We start from the raw sequence: 18,890 nt of genomic DNA, 5'->3' as shown, positions 1-18,890 counted from the left end.
CGCTAATGCTAAGCTAACAACGTTTATCGCAACTCATACTTTCCAGAAGTAATCAATACTTTGTCCGTCCTCAACCGGGAACATGCGTTTGCTTCTTTATCTCATTGTTTAATAGAGTTTTCCTCAATAGGAAACCGAGGTTTGTAAAACCACTCACTTTCCCACACCAAAGTCCAGTCTGTCAGTGTCTCGTAGAAACCTCATCTGTCACTGGAAACACAGTTTTTCCACTGTCGTGATCCGGCTGTGCAGATTTCCGGGTCCACGTCCCCAGACCTCCGGCCTGCAGGGCGGCAGTGAACTGCTGCAGCGCCCTCTGGTAGCGTCCAGCTGCCATTTTGGATCCACCGTACGTCTCCGTGGTAACGTCTGCTCCCGATATCTGAGCGTTAAAGAGAGACGGAGACGGTCACCTTCACGTTGACTCCGCTGCTAAAAATAACTCAACACCTGTCCCCGTGAAAATGGACGCGTTACACTCGGCCGACATTTGCGACACGCTAATGTAGCCGTAGCTAATAACGTTAATTATGGCTCTGCTGCGGTCAGATTAGCTCGCAGGAGCCTGGAACTGACGGGATGATGATGTTGGTGTATACACGTACGTACAGCAGCATCATTATAGGAGCTAAAACAGAGCTAATAATCAGAAAGAGCAAAAAACACATGACAAAACTGGCCACCAGGTGACTCTGTTTTAACGACGTTAGCTAACAATCTTAAGATATTTTGGTGAAAATTAACTTTTTCTAACTCCTATTGTCAAACATTAATGCTACGCTATCTGGCTAAACTAAGTCAAGTTTTCTCGCAGAAATGTTGCGATAAATAATGAGTTTAGCACCAGCCTTCGCTACTGTAGCTGCTAAGCATGTGACAGTCCACATTTTGATGTTAGCAGCTAATGTTGCTAGACACTGTGACAACAGTGTTTTGATGTTAGCAGCTAATGTCGCTTGACACTGTGACAACAGTGTTTTGATGTTAGCAGCAAATGTCGCTCAACACTGTGACAACAGTGTTTTAATGTTAGCAGCTAATGTCGCTTGACACTGTGACAACAGTGATTTGATGTTAGCAGTTAATGTGGCTACACACTTTGACAACAGTGTTTCTGAAGGTTAGCAGCTAATGTCGCTCGACACTGTGACAACAGTGTTTTGATGTTAGCAGCTAATGTCGCTAGACACTGTGACAACAGTGTTTCTGATGTTAGCAGCTAATGGCGCTCGACACTATGACAACAGTGTTTCTGACGTTAGCAGCTAACTCTCTTTTCATAACGTCACTACTTAGAGATGGCTGCACCCTTCTGGAGAGAAAGTGTATTACATTCATATATTTTATAGCAAATGGAGTAGAATATCTGCACAGATTGTTGCTAAATCTTGGCAAATAATAATAATAAAATAAGAAGTATAATTGTTGGTGTTGTGGAGTTAGCGTCGTAGCTGAAGCTGCTCCAGTGTTTGTTTATCATGGACAAACCTGCAGCTGCAGCTGCTGCCAGCGCGCGAACAGTGATTTCCTGCAGAGCTGCGACGGTGTCCCGCAGTTCCTCCTCCTGCCTGTGGAGGAGCTGATCTCCTCCAGGACTCGGTCACCACAGCTCCAGTTGACGCTGATGTTCGGAGGTTTCCCTGCTGGACGAACGTCGCTGCTGCTCAGACCTGAGACCACGAGGAAAACCACAGGTGATGTTTGAGTCGACCATAATCTGAAACAATACTCTGATATGTTTGTGTATGTTTGGGTGTCGTAGTTTCAGTTTTTGGGATTAAAATGGTGTTTGAGGTCAGTGTTAGCAACACCCTTTTTTTACACGGAATTATTTAGTGTTCGCTAAATAAATTGTTCGCTAATTAAATTGGTTTTAATGTGGGATTAGACGGGTTTAAACAATGGATTAAACTGTTTTAAATCTGGGATTAAACAAGTTTAAATATGTGATTTAATTTTTAAATCAGGGATCCAATTTGTTTAAATGTGGGACTAAATTGGTTCAAATATGGGATTAAGCTAATTTAAATATGAGATTAAATCTGGGATCAAACCGGTTAAAATATAGGACTAAATTGGTTCAAATATGGGATTAAACTGGTTTGAATATTGGATTAAACTAATGTAAATACAGGATTAAACTGGTTTAAATATGGGATTAAACTGGTTTAAATATGGGACTAAACTGGTTTAGATATGGGTTTAAACTGTTGTGGATATGTGATTAAACTGGTTTAAATATGGGATTAAACTGGTTTTAATATGGGATTAAACTGGTTTTAATATGGGATTAAACTGGGATTAAAATTTAGACATTCCTCAGTGACACAAAGCTAAAATCACTTTATTTTAGTTTACATCGTGGCTAAGGGTTAGCTTACAGCGTGGCTAAGGGTTAGCTTACAGCTGAGCAGCAGCCGCTGACGTCGGTACGGAAACGGCAGGCGTTTGATGGCGGCGAGGCGGCGACTCAAGGCTCTGCTCAGGTGACCTGTGTGACTCAGCGTCGCCACCGTCAGGCTGTGCAGGTAAACTGGCTCCAGCAGGTGGGACAGCAGCGCCCCCTGCAGGCCCACGACGCTCCACCTGTTCAGACCAACATTTAAAAACAAATGAGCAAAACAAAGACATTTTAGGGTTTTTCTGGATGGACGACTCACTCACTTTGCCATTTTGTCGGTGCACGACATCGTGAGCGCTGGTTTCCACGGCGACGCCATGTCCTGCCTCTGATTGGTCGCTCTGCGCGGCGTGACGGGCAGCGTTCCCTCGCCGCCGTTCACCTTCACTCTGAGGTGACAGCGAAACTTCCTGCTGGAATCTGACACAAGAATTCACGTTATCGTTCTAATCTCTGAGTCCACTGTTTATCAGATATTTCTAAACTGGTTTAAATATGGGATTAAAACGGTTTAAGCACACACAGTGTTCTCCTCCGGGAAGATAGTCAGATAAACTTCGGGTGAGTGGGATTAAACTGGTTTTAATCTGGGATTAAACTGGTTTTAATCTGGGATTAAACTGGTTTCAATCTGGGATTAAACTGGTTTCAATCTGATTTAAATAAGGGATTAAACTGGTTTAAACATGCAAAGTATTCTCCTCCAGGAAGATAGTCAGGTGAATGGGATTAACCTGGTTTTAATCTGGGATTAACCTGGTTTTAATCTGGCATCAAATTGGTTTGCACCTGGGATTACACTGGTTTAAGCACGCAAAGTATTCTCCTCTATGTATATAGGCTGCAAATGTTGGGCGAATGGGATTAAACTGGTTTTAATATGTGATTGAACTAGTTTAAGTATGGGATTAATGGAGGATTAAACTGGTTTTAATCTGGGATTAAACTAGTTTAAATATGGGATTAAACCAGTTTAAGCACTGAAAGTATTCTCCTCCAGGAAGATAGTCAGATAAGCGTCTGGTGAATGGGATTAAACTGGTTTTAATCTGGGATCAAACTGGTTTTAATCTGGGATTAAACTGGTTTTAATCTGGGATTAAACTGGTTTTAATCTGGGATTAAATTTGCTTTAATCTGGGATTAAACTTGCTTTAATCTGGGATTAAACTTGCTTTAATCTGGGAACAAACTGGTTTAAGTCTGGGAAAGAATATCCAAACGTTGACTGATGACAGATTCTTTATGTCTCACATGTCTCACATGTCCTGGTCTCATAGGGACAGTTGAGTCGAGCGTCTCCACACGGGGACGAGTCCACGTACATGTGGAAGAGGACGCCGTCGCGCAGTCGCAGGCCGACGCCCCCTTCACTTCTGACAAAGATGGATCGTTCCTCGTCGTCGGCCGACTCACTTCAGAGAGAACGGAGATGATTGTGATTATTCACATTTAAATAGAAACAGAAACAAACCGTGTTGTTGTTGTTGTTTTCATACCCGAGCAGCAGCAGCTGCTCCAGCTCAGAGTACAGGAACCTCAGCAGCGCCCTCCGGCTGACGACCTCGGCGTGGCAGTCGCCGAGCGTCGAGTCGTGGTCGCTCGCGGCGTCCAAGTCCAGACACTTTGTCCCCGTGGCCAGAGACACGACCTGAGCTGATCTGAGGTCAAACCCTGGAAGAGGAAGAGGATGAAGAGGAATCCTCCAATCACAACCACTCACTCTTCACTCTCCCACACCAAAGTCCATAGAGAAAACCAGTGATTTTAACATCACAGCACACAGGAGTTCACAGGAGTTGTTGATCCACTGCTGCCTCCATCAATTTAGACTTAACTCAGTGACACAAAGTGACCACACGAGGCAGCAGAGGACCAGCAGCTCCTGTGTCCTCGCGAGCTAAAATCGCTGCTTTTCTCTATGGGCTTTGGTGCGGCAGAGTGAGTGGTTTTACACAGTGAGGCCTCTCACCTCTGGTCATCACGATCCCTGCCAGGACCTTGTGACGGAGGTCGTGCGGCATCGCCAAACGATCGGCCGTCAACTCTGCGTATTTGTCCCTCACCAGGTGGAAGACGGACTCTGCGAAAAACTGCGGGAAAAAGAAGAGTTCTTTAATGAGTGAGTTAAACAATTATCTTATTATGAATGCATGCTAACATTAGCAGCTAGCACCAGAAGTGATACAGCAGCTCCTGTGTGCACGCGAGCTAAAATCACTGATTTTCTCTATGGGGTTTGGTGCAGGGAGAGTGAGTGGTTTTACAAACTTCAGTTTCCTGTTGTTAAAGTCTGTCTAACAGTGAAATAAAGATGTGAACGTGTTCTTAAGATGTCGTAGACTTAAACTGACGTAGATTTTATGAGCTAACTGTTTTGTTAAGTGGCTAAAAATCCTTTGTTTTTCTTTGTGTCTCTTTCCCGGCAGCCATTTTGTTTTTCACTGATTACAACCTCTAAGTGCGTCCTTAGACCCTGGAGACGTCTGAGCTAACGTACGATCTTAAAGGCAGGAAACGCGTGTTATCTGCGGTGTTTTTACCTGAGGCAGCAGGTGTTTGTCTCTGACCTGGAGCGTCAGGATCCTCCTCTCTGGTCCCAGAGTCTGCAGAGCGGCTGCAGCCGCCCGAGCCCTCGCCAGCCTCTTACTGCGACCGCACCCCTCGAACACGCCGCCGTCCACCGCCACCGCCATCACGAAACCCCTCGCCGGCCTGCCGCCGACTCTCTCCGCCAGACACGTGAACCTGAGACCCGGTCGCAGCCGGTTGAGCAGCACCACCGGACTCGGGCGCTCTGGCGGCGGCGGCGACGACGTCGCGAGGGCTCGGCGTTTTGGATTTGTGAGGCCAACGAGTCGTTTGTGGTCGTAGACGCCGGAGAAAGAGTCGCGGCGAGGGTTTTCGGGCTCCGAGTCTGCGGTGAAGTCCGTCCGCGCGCCGCCGAAGTTCCCCGCCGCGGCGCGAACCTGCGGCGCGTTCGGGAACCGGACGAAGGACCGCAGCGCTAACTCCGCCGCCTTCGTCTTCGCTCGCTTCTTTGTCGGACCTCGACCCTCGAAGCGGAGGCCGTCCACGTCCACGGCGACGGCGAACACCGGGGCGTGCAGGGGGCCGGCCTTAGACGCGACCTCGTAGCACAGCCCGGGTCGTAACTCGTTCAGCTGAACCACCGCGTTCTTCCGAGCCACCGTCCACGCTGCCGTACTCCTGCTTTGGCAGCGCGGTCGATCTTTAGCGTCCAGCAGTGGCTGCTTCGTCTTCGCCGCTCTCGATCCGAGTCTGGGAAAAGCGAGCAGATCGCAGTCCGCCTGGATTTGATGATTCTCTTTCACCTCCAGACTCGAACCTGTCGACACATCGTCAACGTTAGCAAGCGTGGGTTTTTAGCAAATACGACATTTTCAACTGTTTCTGCTTTCAACAAATATCTGTTTGTCCAAAGATTTGCGAAGCAGGAGTTCGTTAAGGCCCTGATTTACTCATGTGAACATGGACCCAACAACACTTTATCCTCAGTTTTACTGTGATGGAAACTCACGTTGGACAATAGAGGAAACTGGTTTAAATCTGGGATTAAACTGGTTTAAATCTGGGATTAAACTGGTTTAAATCTGGGATTAAACTGGTTTTAATCTGGGATTAAACTGGTTTGAGCACACAAAGTATTATCCTCCTGGAAGATAGTCGGGCAAATGTCAGGCGAATGGGTATAAACTGGTTTTAATCGGGGATTAAATTGGTTTAAATATGGGATCAAATTGGTTTAAATCTGGAATTAATCCAGTTTAAGCATGCAAAGTATTCTGCTCCAGGAAGATACTCCGCAAATGTCAGTCGAATGGGATTTAACTGGTTTTAGTCTGGGAATAAATTGGTTTAAATCTAGTTTTAGACCAAAGTCGATCCAGCACCGCTTTAGACACCACTTTGACCCACATTGATTGGTCTAAACCACAAAGTCATAACAGTTTACCAGGAGTGGGGATCGAACCCACGAGGACAATCTGTCCATTGGATCTTAAGTCCAACGCCTTCACCTCTCGGCCATCCTGGTTCTCTTTGATCTGACTCAGAAACTCTTTGAATCCGGTGGTTTAAACACTGGAATTTATAACTTTATAACATAAATAACAAAACTGATTCTACTCTAACAAAGATCATCACCGGTCACGACCGACGACCTTGAGAAAACACACTTCACATTATTAGAAGTTAATGAAACCAACTTTCCATTCATGATGGTAGATAATGAGATTATGCACAGCTGTCAGACCACACACACACACACACACACAGTCCATGCCTAATTTCATTAATCTATTAAATAAGGTTCATTAACGGTGATCGCATGAAGAAACTCTGGTTTCATTTCTCTGAGTCTCTTCTGTCATTCACCGATTATCTTTGTTGTTTTTTGCCTTTTACTTTTAACGCCACGACTCTGTCGACTCAGAGGTGAACAAACACTGGTGTCTTATCTTAGACAATGAGGTTTATCTGTGCAGGGTCGAACCCTGTGACAGCGATAATGACGACCTTCTGAGATGCGTTCAAGAGCCGCTGATGTCACCAGTTCTGATTTCATGTTTTCGTATCTTGACACAACCTTGTGAGATACGTTCCAAGCTGCACATCAACTACAAACCACTGATGTCACTTATGATCTGAATGGAGCAAGAGTAACTCGCTGTGAGCAGGGTTTGAACCTGCGCGGGGAAACCCCCATTGGATTTCGAATCCAACGCCTTAACCACTCGGCCATCACAGCTGTTTTTACTGGTTTTTTAGACCGAAAAATCAGCTAACACTTTGTTGTTAGTCCCACTCCATTCCACTAGGTGGCGACATGCAGCCTTTCAGCTTGTTTGTATTTGTCATGACCTGTATGACCTATGACATCACAGACTGACTGACGCTGTGAGCAGGGTTCAAACCTGCACAGAGAAACCTCATTGGATCTCTAGTCCAACGCGGTCACCATCTCGGAATCCCGTATCGGTCTCGATGATTTAGCTTATTTAGTGTCATTCTTGTGAAAACTGCATCACAACCTGTTACAGGTTGAAGCCTATTGAATCGAAGTCGAAACTTCCTCAAGAAAGACTTCAAAACTTCAACCGACCACAAAAGGAACTACGTGAGACACTTTCCTGACTCGCTGTGAGCAGGGTTTGAACCTGCGTGGGGATACCCCCATTGGATTTCGAATCCAACGCCTTAACCTCTCGGCCATCACAGCTGTTTTTGCCTATTTTAAAGACCCAACGATCTCTGCAACCAATCGTATCGTCACATTTATCATCACTGGCGTTCCAGTGTGAAGTCACTCTGTTGCTCGTCCCACTCCGCTCCACTAGGTGGCTGCACAGATAAACCCCATTGGATCTCTAGTCCAACACCTTCACCGTTGACCTTGGCCACCGTCCTTCAAGCTAAAAACATTGATGTTCTACGATCTTTGAAAACTGTTCTGTACGACGAGAGTTTAATGTAATTATTATAAAGCATTACAGAACTCAAGAAGAAGCCTCTTGGTTGAAACTTCGACCGAGTGGTTACCAGGATTGGACAGGAGTGTTACCACAGTAATGCTGAATTTGGAAATTCTGACTTCCAATAACTGGAACGCAGAGTTGCCTTGTCTGGGTCTTGGTGAACAAACACTGGTGGTCACTTATCTTATTCCTGGACAAGTTTCAAAGCTTTCTAACACTAAATAAGTCCATACTTTGTACATCTGACGCTGTGAGCAGGGCTCGAACCTGCGCGGGGAAACCCCCATTAGATTTCAAATCTAACGCCTTAACCACTCGGCCATCACAGCTGTTTTTACACTATTTAAAGACCCAATAATCTCTTCACCCAATCGTATCGTCACATTTATCATAACTGGAGTTCTTTCGGTCATAACCCAAAGTTCATGACCATAGGTGAGGGTAGGAACGTAGATTGACCGGTAAAAAAACAGCTCCTTCTTCACCACAACAGAGCGATACAACGACCGCATTACTGCGGACGCTGCCCCGATCCGCCTGAGGCAGGATCTCTCCACTGACCCGGAGAGGACAAGCCACCTTTTTTCGGGTAGAGAACCATGGGCTTGGACTTAGAGGTCCTGATTCTCATCCCAGGTGATTTTTGGGTCTTTAGAAGCAGCAAAACGAGCTGTGATGGCCGAGTGGTTAAGGCGTTAGATTTGAAATCTAATGGGGTTTCCCCGCGCAGGTTCGAGCCCTGCTCACAGCGTCAGATGTTCAAAGTTTGGACTTATTTAGTGTTAGAAAGCTTTGAAACTTGATTAGGAAAGGCCTCAGACAACCTTCTGAGATACGTTCAAGAGTTGCACGTCATCCACGTCACATCTAGTCAAATTTCGTCATCACTGTCTTCGAATCCGTTAGGTCACACAGATCATGCCAAATACAAACAAGCTGAAAGGGCGCATGTCGCCACCTAGTGTGCTCCTCCCAGAATTAACTTGTCTAGGTCTTATCTTATTCCTGGGGAAGTTTCAAAGCAGAACAGTTTTCCAAGATCGTAGAACATCATTGTTTTCGGCTTGAGGACGGTGGTCAAGGTCCTGGGGAAACTTCCCCAGAATATAAATATCTTATTATGAACTCTGATGTGATTTCCCCGCACAGGTTTGAACTCTGCTCACAGCGTCAGATGTACAAATAAAGGACTTCTTTAATGTAATTATTGTAAAGTATTACAGAACTCAAGAAGAAGCCTCTTGGATGAAACTCGACCGACCGCGATAAAAACAACCTTGTGAGATACTTTCAAGAGTCTCACATCAACACTACGACTTCTGGTGTCGATAATGATCTAAAAGGAGCACAATGATCTCGCTGTGAGCAGGGTTTGAACCTGCGCGGGGAAACCCCATTGGATTTCGAATCCAACGCCTTAACCTCTCGGCCATCACAGCTGTTTCTACTGACTTTTTAGAACCAAAAATCACCTAACACTTTCTTGTTAGTCCCACTCCGCTCCACTAGGTGGCGAGATGCGCCCTTTTAGCTTGTTTGTATTTGGCATGTTCCGTGTGACCTATGACATCACAGACCAAAACGACTTTGGCAGGCGGCTACGCTCGGTAGTGGAGCGGTGTGGGACTAACAAGAAAGTGACTTCACACTGGCGTTCCAGTGTGAAGTCACTCTGTTGCTCGTCCCACTCCGCTCCACTAGGTGGCTGCACAGATAAACCTCATTGGATCTCTAGTCCAACACCTTCACTGTTGACCTTGGCCACCGTCCTTCTTGCCAAAAACATTGATGTTCTACGATCTTTGAAAACTGTTCTGTACGACGAGAGTTTAGTGTAATTACTGTAAAGCATCACAGAACTCAAGAAGAAGCCTCTTGGAGGAAACTTCGACCGAGTGGTTACCAGGATTGGACAGGAGTGTTACCACAGTAATGCTGAATTTGGAAATCCTGACTTCCAATAACTAAAACGCCGAGTTGCCTTGTCTGGGTCTTGGAGAACAAACACTGGTGGTGACTTATCTTATTCCTGGACAAGTTTCAAAGCTTTCTAACACTAAAAAAGTCCATACTTTGTACATCTGACGCTGTGAGCAGGGCTCGAACCTGCGCGGGGAAACCCCCATTAGATTTCGAATCCAACGCCTTAACCTCTCGGCCATCACAGCTGATTTTTCTGGTTTTAAAGACCCAAATATCTCTTCACCAAATCGTATCGTCACATTTATCATCACTGGAGTTCTAGTGGTAAGTCACTTTCTTGTTAGTCTCAGCTCCTCCCGGGTGACAGAGCTCCTCACCCTATCTCTAAGGGAGCGCTCCGCCACCCTGCGGAGAAAACTAATTTCAGTCGCTTGTAACTTGTTCTTTCGGTCATAACCCAAAGTTCATGACCATAGGTGAGGGTAGGAACGTAGATTGACCGGTAAATCGAGAGCTTTGCCTTTCGGCTCAGCTCCTTCTTCACCGCAACAGAGCAGTACTCTCCACTGACCCGGAGGGAGCAAGCCACCTTTTTCCGGTCGAGAACCATGGCCTCGGACTTAGAGGTGCTGATTCTGATTTTTGGGTCTTTAGAAGCAGCAAAAGAAGCTGTGATGGCCGAGTGGTTAAGGCGTTAGATTTGAAATCTAATGGGGTTTCCCCGCGCAGGTTCGAGCCCTGCTCACAGCGTCAGAGGTACAAATAATGGACTTATTTAGTGTTAGAAAGCTTTAAAACTTCAGCCAACCACGATAATTACAACCTTCTGAGATACGTTCAAGAGTTGCACGTCAATCCGCGTCACATCTAGTCAAATTTCGTCATCACTGTCTTCGAATCCGTTAGGTCACACAAATCATGCAGAATACAAACAAGCTGAAAGGGCGCATGTCGCCACCTAGTGTGCTCCTCCCAGAATTAACTTGTCTGGGTCTTATCTTATTCCTGGGGAAGTTTCAAAGCAGAACAGTTTTCAAAGATCGTAGAACATCAATGTTTTTGGCTCACAGCGTCAGATGTACAAATAAAGGACTTCTTTAATGTAGTTATTGTAAAGTATTACAGAACTCAAGAAGAAGCCTCTTGGATGAAACTTCGACCGACTGCGATAAAAACAACCTTGTGAGATACGTTCCAGAGTCGCACATCAATCCCACGATTCCTGACGTCTGGAAAGATTGGAAACAAGAATGAGGAACTCGCTGTGAGCAGGGTTTGAACCTGCGCGGGGAAACCCCCATTGGATTTCGAATCCAACGCCTTAACCTCTCGGCCATCACAGCCGTTTTTCCTGACTTTTTAGACCCAAAAATCACCTAACACTTTCTTGTTAGTGCCACTCCACTCCACTAGGTGGCGACATCAGCTTGTTTGTATTTGGTATGACCCGTGTGATCTATGACATCGCCGATTTTCTCAAGCTCCATTCCCTGTTTTTCAACCGTCAAAATATTCGTTAAAATGTCAAATTTGGACAAAATGATTCTCACGAATTAAACACTTGACTGTGGTTTTCTGCTCCTATTGTTTCCAGGTCAAAGGTCAGGGACAGGAAGTGTGGAGCATGTGCAGAGCTGCTGTATTTTAGTCCAGTTTTTAGTCAGACTAACACGGTAATCACAGACGGAGTATATTCACGTAACGGAAGAGAAGCCTGCTGTCAAATCAACGGACTGATGATCATTATTTGGAAGTAAGTGTGTTTATTCCTGTAAGTTTGTCCTTCTGTCAGCAACTTCCTGTCTGCAGGATCAGTCTGAATTTTATGTGACGGATCAGTGATCACCTGAATATGTTCCCATTCAATTTTGGTAAGAATCCGCCCAACGATGACGCCGCAAATATGATCTGAATTTCAAGAAATCCCCATTTCTTTTTAATGGGTAAAACTGAAAAATAATCACAAATATCTCTGTCATAATTCATCGGATTTGAATGAAATTTGGAATGTGTGTGCAGAATCAGACTCTCTACCAACACAAGAAGTTTCATGTGGATCGGATGCTGATTTCAGATTTGGTGACAATTTAAATGCACCTGGTGCAGTTGAGTTAAATGAGCACAGAGAGCTAATGTTGCTAATATTTTAGCAAAGCCAGGACCCAGATAACTGCAGACAGCGCTCAGAGCAGCTGTTTGCTCCAGAATCATAATCCGCACTAAAAGCTCGGCAATCAAATCATTTTAACAGCCAGAAAACGACGCTTTGTTCCCAAATCCCAGATTAACGGAGCAATTCCACGATGTACACAAGAGACTTTGTGCTGACAGGAACTTCTGTTTCCTTCACTCTGTTGTTTTATGGGAAATTCACTGTTTTCATTTTAACAACAGCAAACTGAAGTTTGTAAAGCACTCACTCTCCCACACCAAAGTCCATAGAGAAAACCAGTGATTTTAACAGTTCACAGGAGTTGTTGATCCACTGACTGATTTTGTCAAATTCGGCTTTCAAAATTCTTAATTTCAATGTATTTAAGTGACACAAAGTGACCACACGAGGCAGCTAGTTATCGTAGCAGCTTTTAGATATCTGCTAGTTATCTTACAGCTTAGATAGATAGATGCTAGTTAGCTTACCAGCTTAGGTAGATAGATGCTAGTTGCCGTACCAGCTCAGATAGATAGATGCTAGTTTTCTTACGGCTTAGATAGATGCTAGCTAGTTTACCAGCTAAGATAGATGCTAGTTAGCTTACCAGCTTAGATATATGCTAGTTAGCTTACCAGCTTAGATAGATAGATGCTAGTTGTCTTACAGCTTAGATAGATAGATGCTAGCTAGTTTACCAGCTTAGATAGATGCTAGTTAGCTTACCAGCTTAGATATATGCTAGTTAGCTTACCAGCTTAGATATATGCTAGTTAATTTACCATCTTAGAAAGATACGTGCTAGTTAGTTTACTAGCTTAGATATATGCTAGTTAGCTTACCAGCTTAGATATATAGATGCTAGTTAGCTTACCAGCTTTGATAGATAGATGCTAGTTAGCTTACCAGCTAAAACAAAGTAAGTGTATTTATTTTGTCTTTATGAAAAATAATCCCACATCAATTTTACAAAGTAAAAAATATAAAATTAAAACATTCACATAAACTGATTACTGATTATAAATTAGATTTTACAGTAACTAAACAAGAGGAAAATTAAATGAGTGTAGATTATTATAAAAATATAAATATGTATATAGAAAACAACATATTCTGGCTGTAATTTAATCTAATCCCTGTCTGAATGAAACCATTGAAGCATTAGTTAAGTGCATCACAGCCTCTTAAATGGAGGGATTTTTATTTTTCAAAGAGAAAACACTTTGTCTTACACACACACACACACACACACACACACACACACACACACACACACACACACACACACACACACACACACACAGCGGGTCATTAATCTAAGTGGAAAATCATCTCGTCGACGCACTTTAAACAACCAGTGGATTTAAAACAAAAGCCACCGTGGGATTAATCTGCCACGTTTTACTCAGGATTAGCATGTGGAGAATAACAATGGTTTAATCTGGAACAGACGACCTGTTGACTGTAATTACGACGATATTTTTAAGTGCGTACGCGACGTAGACTGAATTAAATTAAATAATTATATAAAAATGATTTTCTGCCTCGTGAAAACTTTTCCTTTCCCCACTTTTGCCTCTGATCTTCAAGTGTCTTCTTTTATTATTAACGTGTTCACGTCTTTATTTCACTGTCAGACAGACTTTTGTAAACCACTCACTCTCCCACACCAAAGCCCATAGAGAAAACCAGTGATTTTTAGCTCACAGGGACACAGGAGCTGCTGGTCCTCTGCTGCCTCGTGTGGTCACTTTGTGTCACTGAGTTAAGTCTAAATTAAATATTTTAAAAGCCGAATTTTACAAAATAAGTAATTGTAAGTTAGTGATGGAGGCAGCAGTGGATCAACAACTCCTGTGAACTCCTGTGTGCTGTGATGTTAAAATCACTGGTTTACTCTATGGACTTTGGTGTGGGAGAGTGAGTGAGTTTACAAACTTCAGTTTCAAGGGGAAAGATTTTTTTAAACTAATTAAATCTACGTCAGATTAAGTCCACGACATCTTGAGAACATGTTTACGTCTTTATTTCACTGTTCGACAGACTTTTCCTTGTGTAAACTGACGTTTGTAAACCACTCACTCTCCCACACCAAAGTCCATAGAGTAAACCAGTGATTTTAACATCACAGCACACAGGAGTTCACAGGAGTTGTTGATCCACTGCTGCCTCCATCACTAAGTTATAATGACTGATTCTGTCAAATTCGGCTTTTGAAAATGTTAATTTAGACTTACTTCAGTGACACAAAGTGACCACACGAGGCAGCAGAGGACCAGCAGCTCCTGTGTCCCCGCGAGCTAAAAATCACTGGTTTTCTCTATGGGCTTTGGTGTGGGAGAGTGAGTGGTTTTACAAACTTCAGTTTCCTGTCGTAAAAAGGCAGTTTTATGGTTAAATAACGCAGTCAAACATGTTCTTTTAACTCTAATTGTTGGTTAAAAACAAGACAATATTTAGTCAATATATGAAGTCATGGAGTTTGAATGACAACAATAATAATAATAATATTGTTATTATTCACATCCAAATAAACTCCACCAGACGTGTCCTGACCTTTGACTTGACTCCTCTTCCTCCTCCTCCTCTTCCTCCTGGACGTTCCTGACCTCTCCATGTTCCCTCACCACAGCTTCTTCTTCTTCTTCTTCTTCTTCTTCTTCTTCTGCTGCTGCTGCTTCTCTTGTGTCCGTGTCACAGTGAGCTGCAGCTCCAGCTCCTCCCACCTCCAGCTGTGACATCACAGAGCGTCGCTCACAGAGTAAAACCTCATAAATGCAACTGAAATTAGTGGGGAAAAAATAAAATATGCACAAAATACAATAATATGATGACATTTAAGTCTAAATGATTAAAAAAAAGGTGCAGGTGAAAATTGACGTTTGTAAACCACTCACTCTCCCACACCAAAGCCCATAGAGAAAACCAGTGATTTTAGCTCACAGGGACACAGGAGCTGCTGGTCTATTGCTGCCTCGTGTGGTCACTTTGTGTCACTACTAAATTACATTTTTTAAAAGCCAAATTGTACAAAGTAAGACGTTTGGAGTTAGTGATGGAGGCAGCAGTGGATCAACAACTCCTGTGAACTCCTGTGTGCTGTGATGTTAAAATCACTGATTTTCTCTATGGACTTTGGTGCAGGGAGAGTGAGTGGTTTACAAACTGATTTTAGCCACTTTAACAAAAGACTCCTGGAATCAAATCTACGTCAGTTTAAGTCTACGACGTCTTAAGAACACGTTCACGTCTTTATCTCACTGTTAGACAGACTTTAACAACAGGAAACTGAAGTTTACAAACCACTCACTCTCCCACACCAAAGTCCATAGAGTAAACCAGTGATTTTAACATCACAGCACACAGGAGTTCACAGGAGTTGTTGATCCACTGCTGCCTCCATCACTAACTCCAAACGTCTTACTTTGTAAAATTCGGCTTTAAAAATATTTATATATTATATTTTGACATTCCTCTGTGACAAAGTTACCACACGAGGCAGCAGAGGACCAGCAGCTCCTGTGTCCCTGTGAGCTAAAATCACTGGTTTTCTCTACGGACTTTGGTGTGAGGAGAGTGAGTGGTTTACAAACGTCAGTTTAAATAAAGTTAAGTGTATTTATTTTGTCTTTATGAAAAAATAATTTCACATCAATTTTACAAAGTAAAAAAAAAAATCACATAAACTGTGGAATAATTAGATTTTACAGTAACTAAACAAGAGGAAAGCTAAATTAATATAGATTATTATAAATATATATTGGCTGTAATTTCTATTCCCTCCTGTTTTGCATCATAATGTCCACTTTGCATAATCTCCCCTCACTCCAAACCTTTATCTCCATCAGCATCATGTGTCTAATCCCTGTCAATCACAATGTTCTCAAACTGACGTTAAAATCTCACGTTGTTTTCGCCTTTGTTTGTTTTTTTATTATCGTGGCTTTCCATCGCGTCACGCCTCCTCTCCTCGCTCCACCTGCACTCGTTCTCTCTGGGGATCAACGTCAGTGACGATGTTTATCTGCAGGTGAAGGCGTCGAGGCTCACACCAAAGTCACTCACTCTCCCACACCAAAGTCCATAGAGTAAACCAGTGATTTTAACATCACAGCACACAGGAGTTCACAGGAGTTGTTGATCCACTGCTGCCTCCATCACTAACTTAAAATGACTGATTTTAAAGAATTCAGCTTTAACATTTTTTCATTCCAATGTATTTCAGTGACACAAAGTGACCACACGAGGCCGCAGAGGACCAGCAGCTCCTGTGTCCCTGTGAGCTAAAATCACTGGTTTTCTCTATGGGCTTTGGTGCGGGAGAGTGAGTGGTTCGTTGGTTTCCTGTTGTTAAAGTCTGTCTAACAGTTAGATCAGTCAGTGTGTGTGTGGGGGTGTGTGTGTGTGTGTGTGATGATTGAGTCGATCAGATTTCCATGAATATTTCAGACCAAAGTTCTCATTAAATATTTTTATTGACAGACAAACTGAGATGATATCACATTTTCCCATGAGGCCTTGTTCCCCCTGAGCGTCACACTCACACACTCACAATGTCACACACACACACTCACACCGTCACTCTCACAATGTCACACTCAAACAATTACACACTCACAACATCACACTCACACACTCATGTCAGACTCACAATGTCACACTCACACACTCACACCGTCACACTCACAAATTGACACGTTCTCACACTCACGTAAGACTCACACATTGACACACTCACACCGTCACACTCACACATTGACACATTCTCACACTCACACACTCACGTCACACTCGCACATTGACACACTCACAATGTCACACTCACACAATCACACCGTCACACTCACACACTTACATATTCACGGAAACACACACTTGCAGCTGACGGAAGTCAGGGAGGTCGTCCACAAAAGCACGGACAGGCTCTGCTCTCAGGAAGGAGGCATCTCAGGAAGGTCAGGCTGTCTGGAGCTTACCGGTGTGGTGACACAGCTCATTCCTGAGGCCAGAGGAAACAAGGGCAACCTGTTGGTGCTGTGGCTGGACCTGGCGAATGCGTTTGGTTCCATTCCACACAAGCTGGTTCAGCTCACTTTGATGAAAAATCATGTACCCAGCAGGTGTAGAGACCTTCAGGGTGAGGGTCTCTTCAGGAGCACACGGTGGAGATCGGTATCATCACAGGGTGGACTATCTCTGTGACATTGTCACCACACTAATTCCGGACAACGGCAACCACCTATCAGGGCATTCATGGATGACCACACAGTCAAGACAGAATCAGCCCCAGGCTGCCGGTGGATTCTGAAGGGCCTTGAAAAGCTGGTGGAGTGGGCCCCGGATGCGGTTCAAACCCATCAAATCCAGATCAATGCTGCTGAGAGAAGGGAAGCTGGAGGACAAGTTCCGGTATAACATCGCAGGTACGGCCATCCCAACTATCTCAGAGAAACCAGTCAAGAGCCTGGCAAAGGTTTTTGAGACACCACATCTGTCAAGTCAACCTGCAGTCGGATGGCTGGCTGAAATCCGTGGGGCCTTCCAGGTAAGTTTAAAGCCTAGGTCTACCAACATGGCATTCTTCCCCAGTTCATGTGACCCCCCTCCTCCGTGACCTCCACTGGCTTCCTGTTGCGGCCCGCATTAGATTTAAGACCATGGTGCTGGCCTTCAAAGCCATCAACCGAACTGCACCAGTCTACCTCCAAACACTGATCAGACCACAGACCCCAGCTCGAGCACTTCGCTCTACTACCTCAGCCGGCCGTCTGGTACCGCCATCCCTGAGAGCGAACAAAGGCCGCTCAACGAAGTCCCGACTCTTTTCTGCTCTGGCACCTCAGTGGCGGAACGAACTTCCGACCAATGTCAGGACAGCAGATTCGCTCGCCATCTTTCGCAAAAGACTGAAGACTCACTTGTTCAGACCTCGACCCTAAATAGCACTAACCTAAAGTACTAATAGGTTCCTACCTTCAGCACTTGTATCATAGCACTTATGGAAAGTTCCTTTCTTGTGACAAATATACTTATTGTAAGTCGCTTTGGACAAAAGCGTCTGCCAAATGCCCTAAATGTCTAAATGTAGATCCTGGGGCCCCTCCTCGTCTACGCAGTCCCTTTCTCAACAGTTGAGATCTTGGAGAGGAGGGTCAGCAACCACCTCCGGAGATGGCTTGGCAGCATTGCACTCTACGCAAAAAAACTGCAACCGCCTTGCAAATCCCTGGAGGAGGAATTCAAGGTTAGTAAAGCCAGAGAAGTGGTTCAGTACAGGGATTCAAGTGATCCGAAGGTGGCTAAAGCAGTGATCCATCCAAGTGAGGTCTGGAAGGTAATGCAGGGCAGAAGAAGAAGAAGTTCAAGAGGCAGATGCAAGGCTCTGCCACAGGAGCCTTGTGGGAGTGGTCACACGAGGCCGAGCAGGGTTAGGATCCTTAACACCAGGGGGAAGGAAGGGCGAGGCCTTGTTCAGGTGAAAGCAGCAGTGGAGGAGACCAGAACCTGCAAGACAGTGGGAATGAAGCAACGGGGAGCTTGGAGGTGACGGGAGTGTTTATATCCCCTGCTGTAAACATGCTATAGTGAACATAGATAATAAACACAGATTATAGCTATTGCTACTTTCGCACTCCTGTCTCAATCTAAGGCCTTTCAGACGTTTTCAAACTCGCTGCCAGCTTCTCTCGCCGTGTGATGACAAATGCGACGATGGATGTTAAAAATAAAGACACGACACACCTCAAACAAATCAAACCTCTCCTCCTCCTGGAATGAAGCAAAACCTGTCAACTCTTCCTCTTTATTCTGATCTAAAACTTTACGACATTTAATCAAACTGAGCAGACGACGAGAGACAAACAGAGACGAGAGATGGCTCAGCGAGGAAACCAGAAATATAGTAGCAAACTACTCA

At 44.4% G+C, this 18,890-nt stretch overlaps 2 protein-coding genes across 2 annotated transcripts in view; one reads left to right on the top strand and one right to left on the bottom strand.

The window, feature by feature from the left end:
• Nucleotides 1-18,890, top strand: part of LOC310942586 (tripartite motif-containing protein 16-like) — a gene marked incomplete at its 3' end in the record, with an annotated part of 323,438 nt that overhangs the window by 301,437 nt on the left and 3,111 nt on the right. The window lies entirely within an intron of this gene.
• On the bottom strand, nt 182-17,229 carry LOC310942378 (double-stranded RNA-specific editase B2-like; the record flags this gene model as incomplete). Its single annotated transcript, XM_083907758.1, has 11 exons — nt 182-382; nt 1,489-1,670; nt 2,405-2,586; nt 2,665-2,821; nt 3,665-3,816; nt 3,901-4,075; nt 4,374-4,494; nt 4,945-5,750; nt 6,378-6,482; nt 16,951-17,121; nt 17,214-17,229. The coding sequence occupies 11 exons, from the start codon at nt 17,227-17,229 to the stop codon at nt 182-184; spliced, it is 2,268 nt and encodes a 755-aa protein (XP_083763884.1).

The sequence above is a fragment of the Microchirus variegatus genome (assembly GCF_963457635.1).
Source record: "Microchirus variegatus genome assembly, chromosome: 21".
In the NCBI taxonomy this organism is placed as follows: Eukaryota; Metazoa; Chordata; class Actinopteri; order Pleuronectiformes; family Soleidae; genus Microchirus; species Microchirus variegatus.
This window is presented reverse-complemented; position numbering and strand designations above follow the sequence as displayed.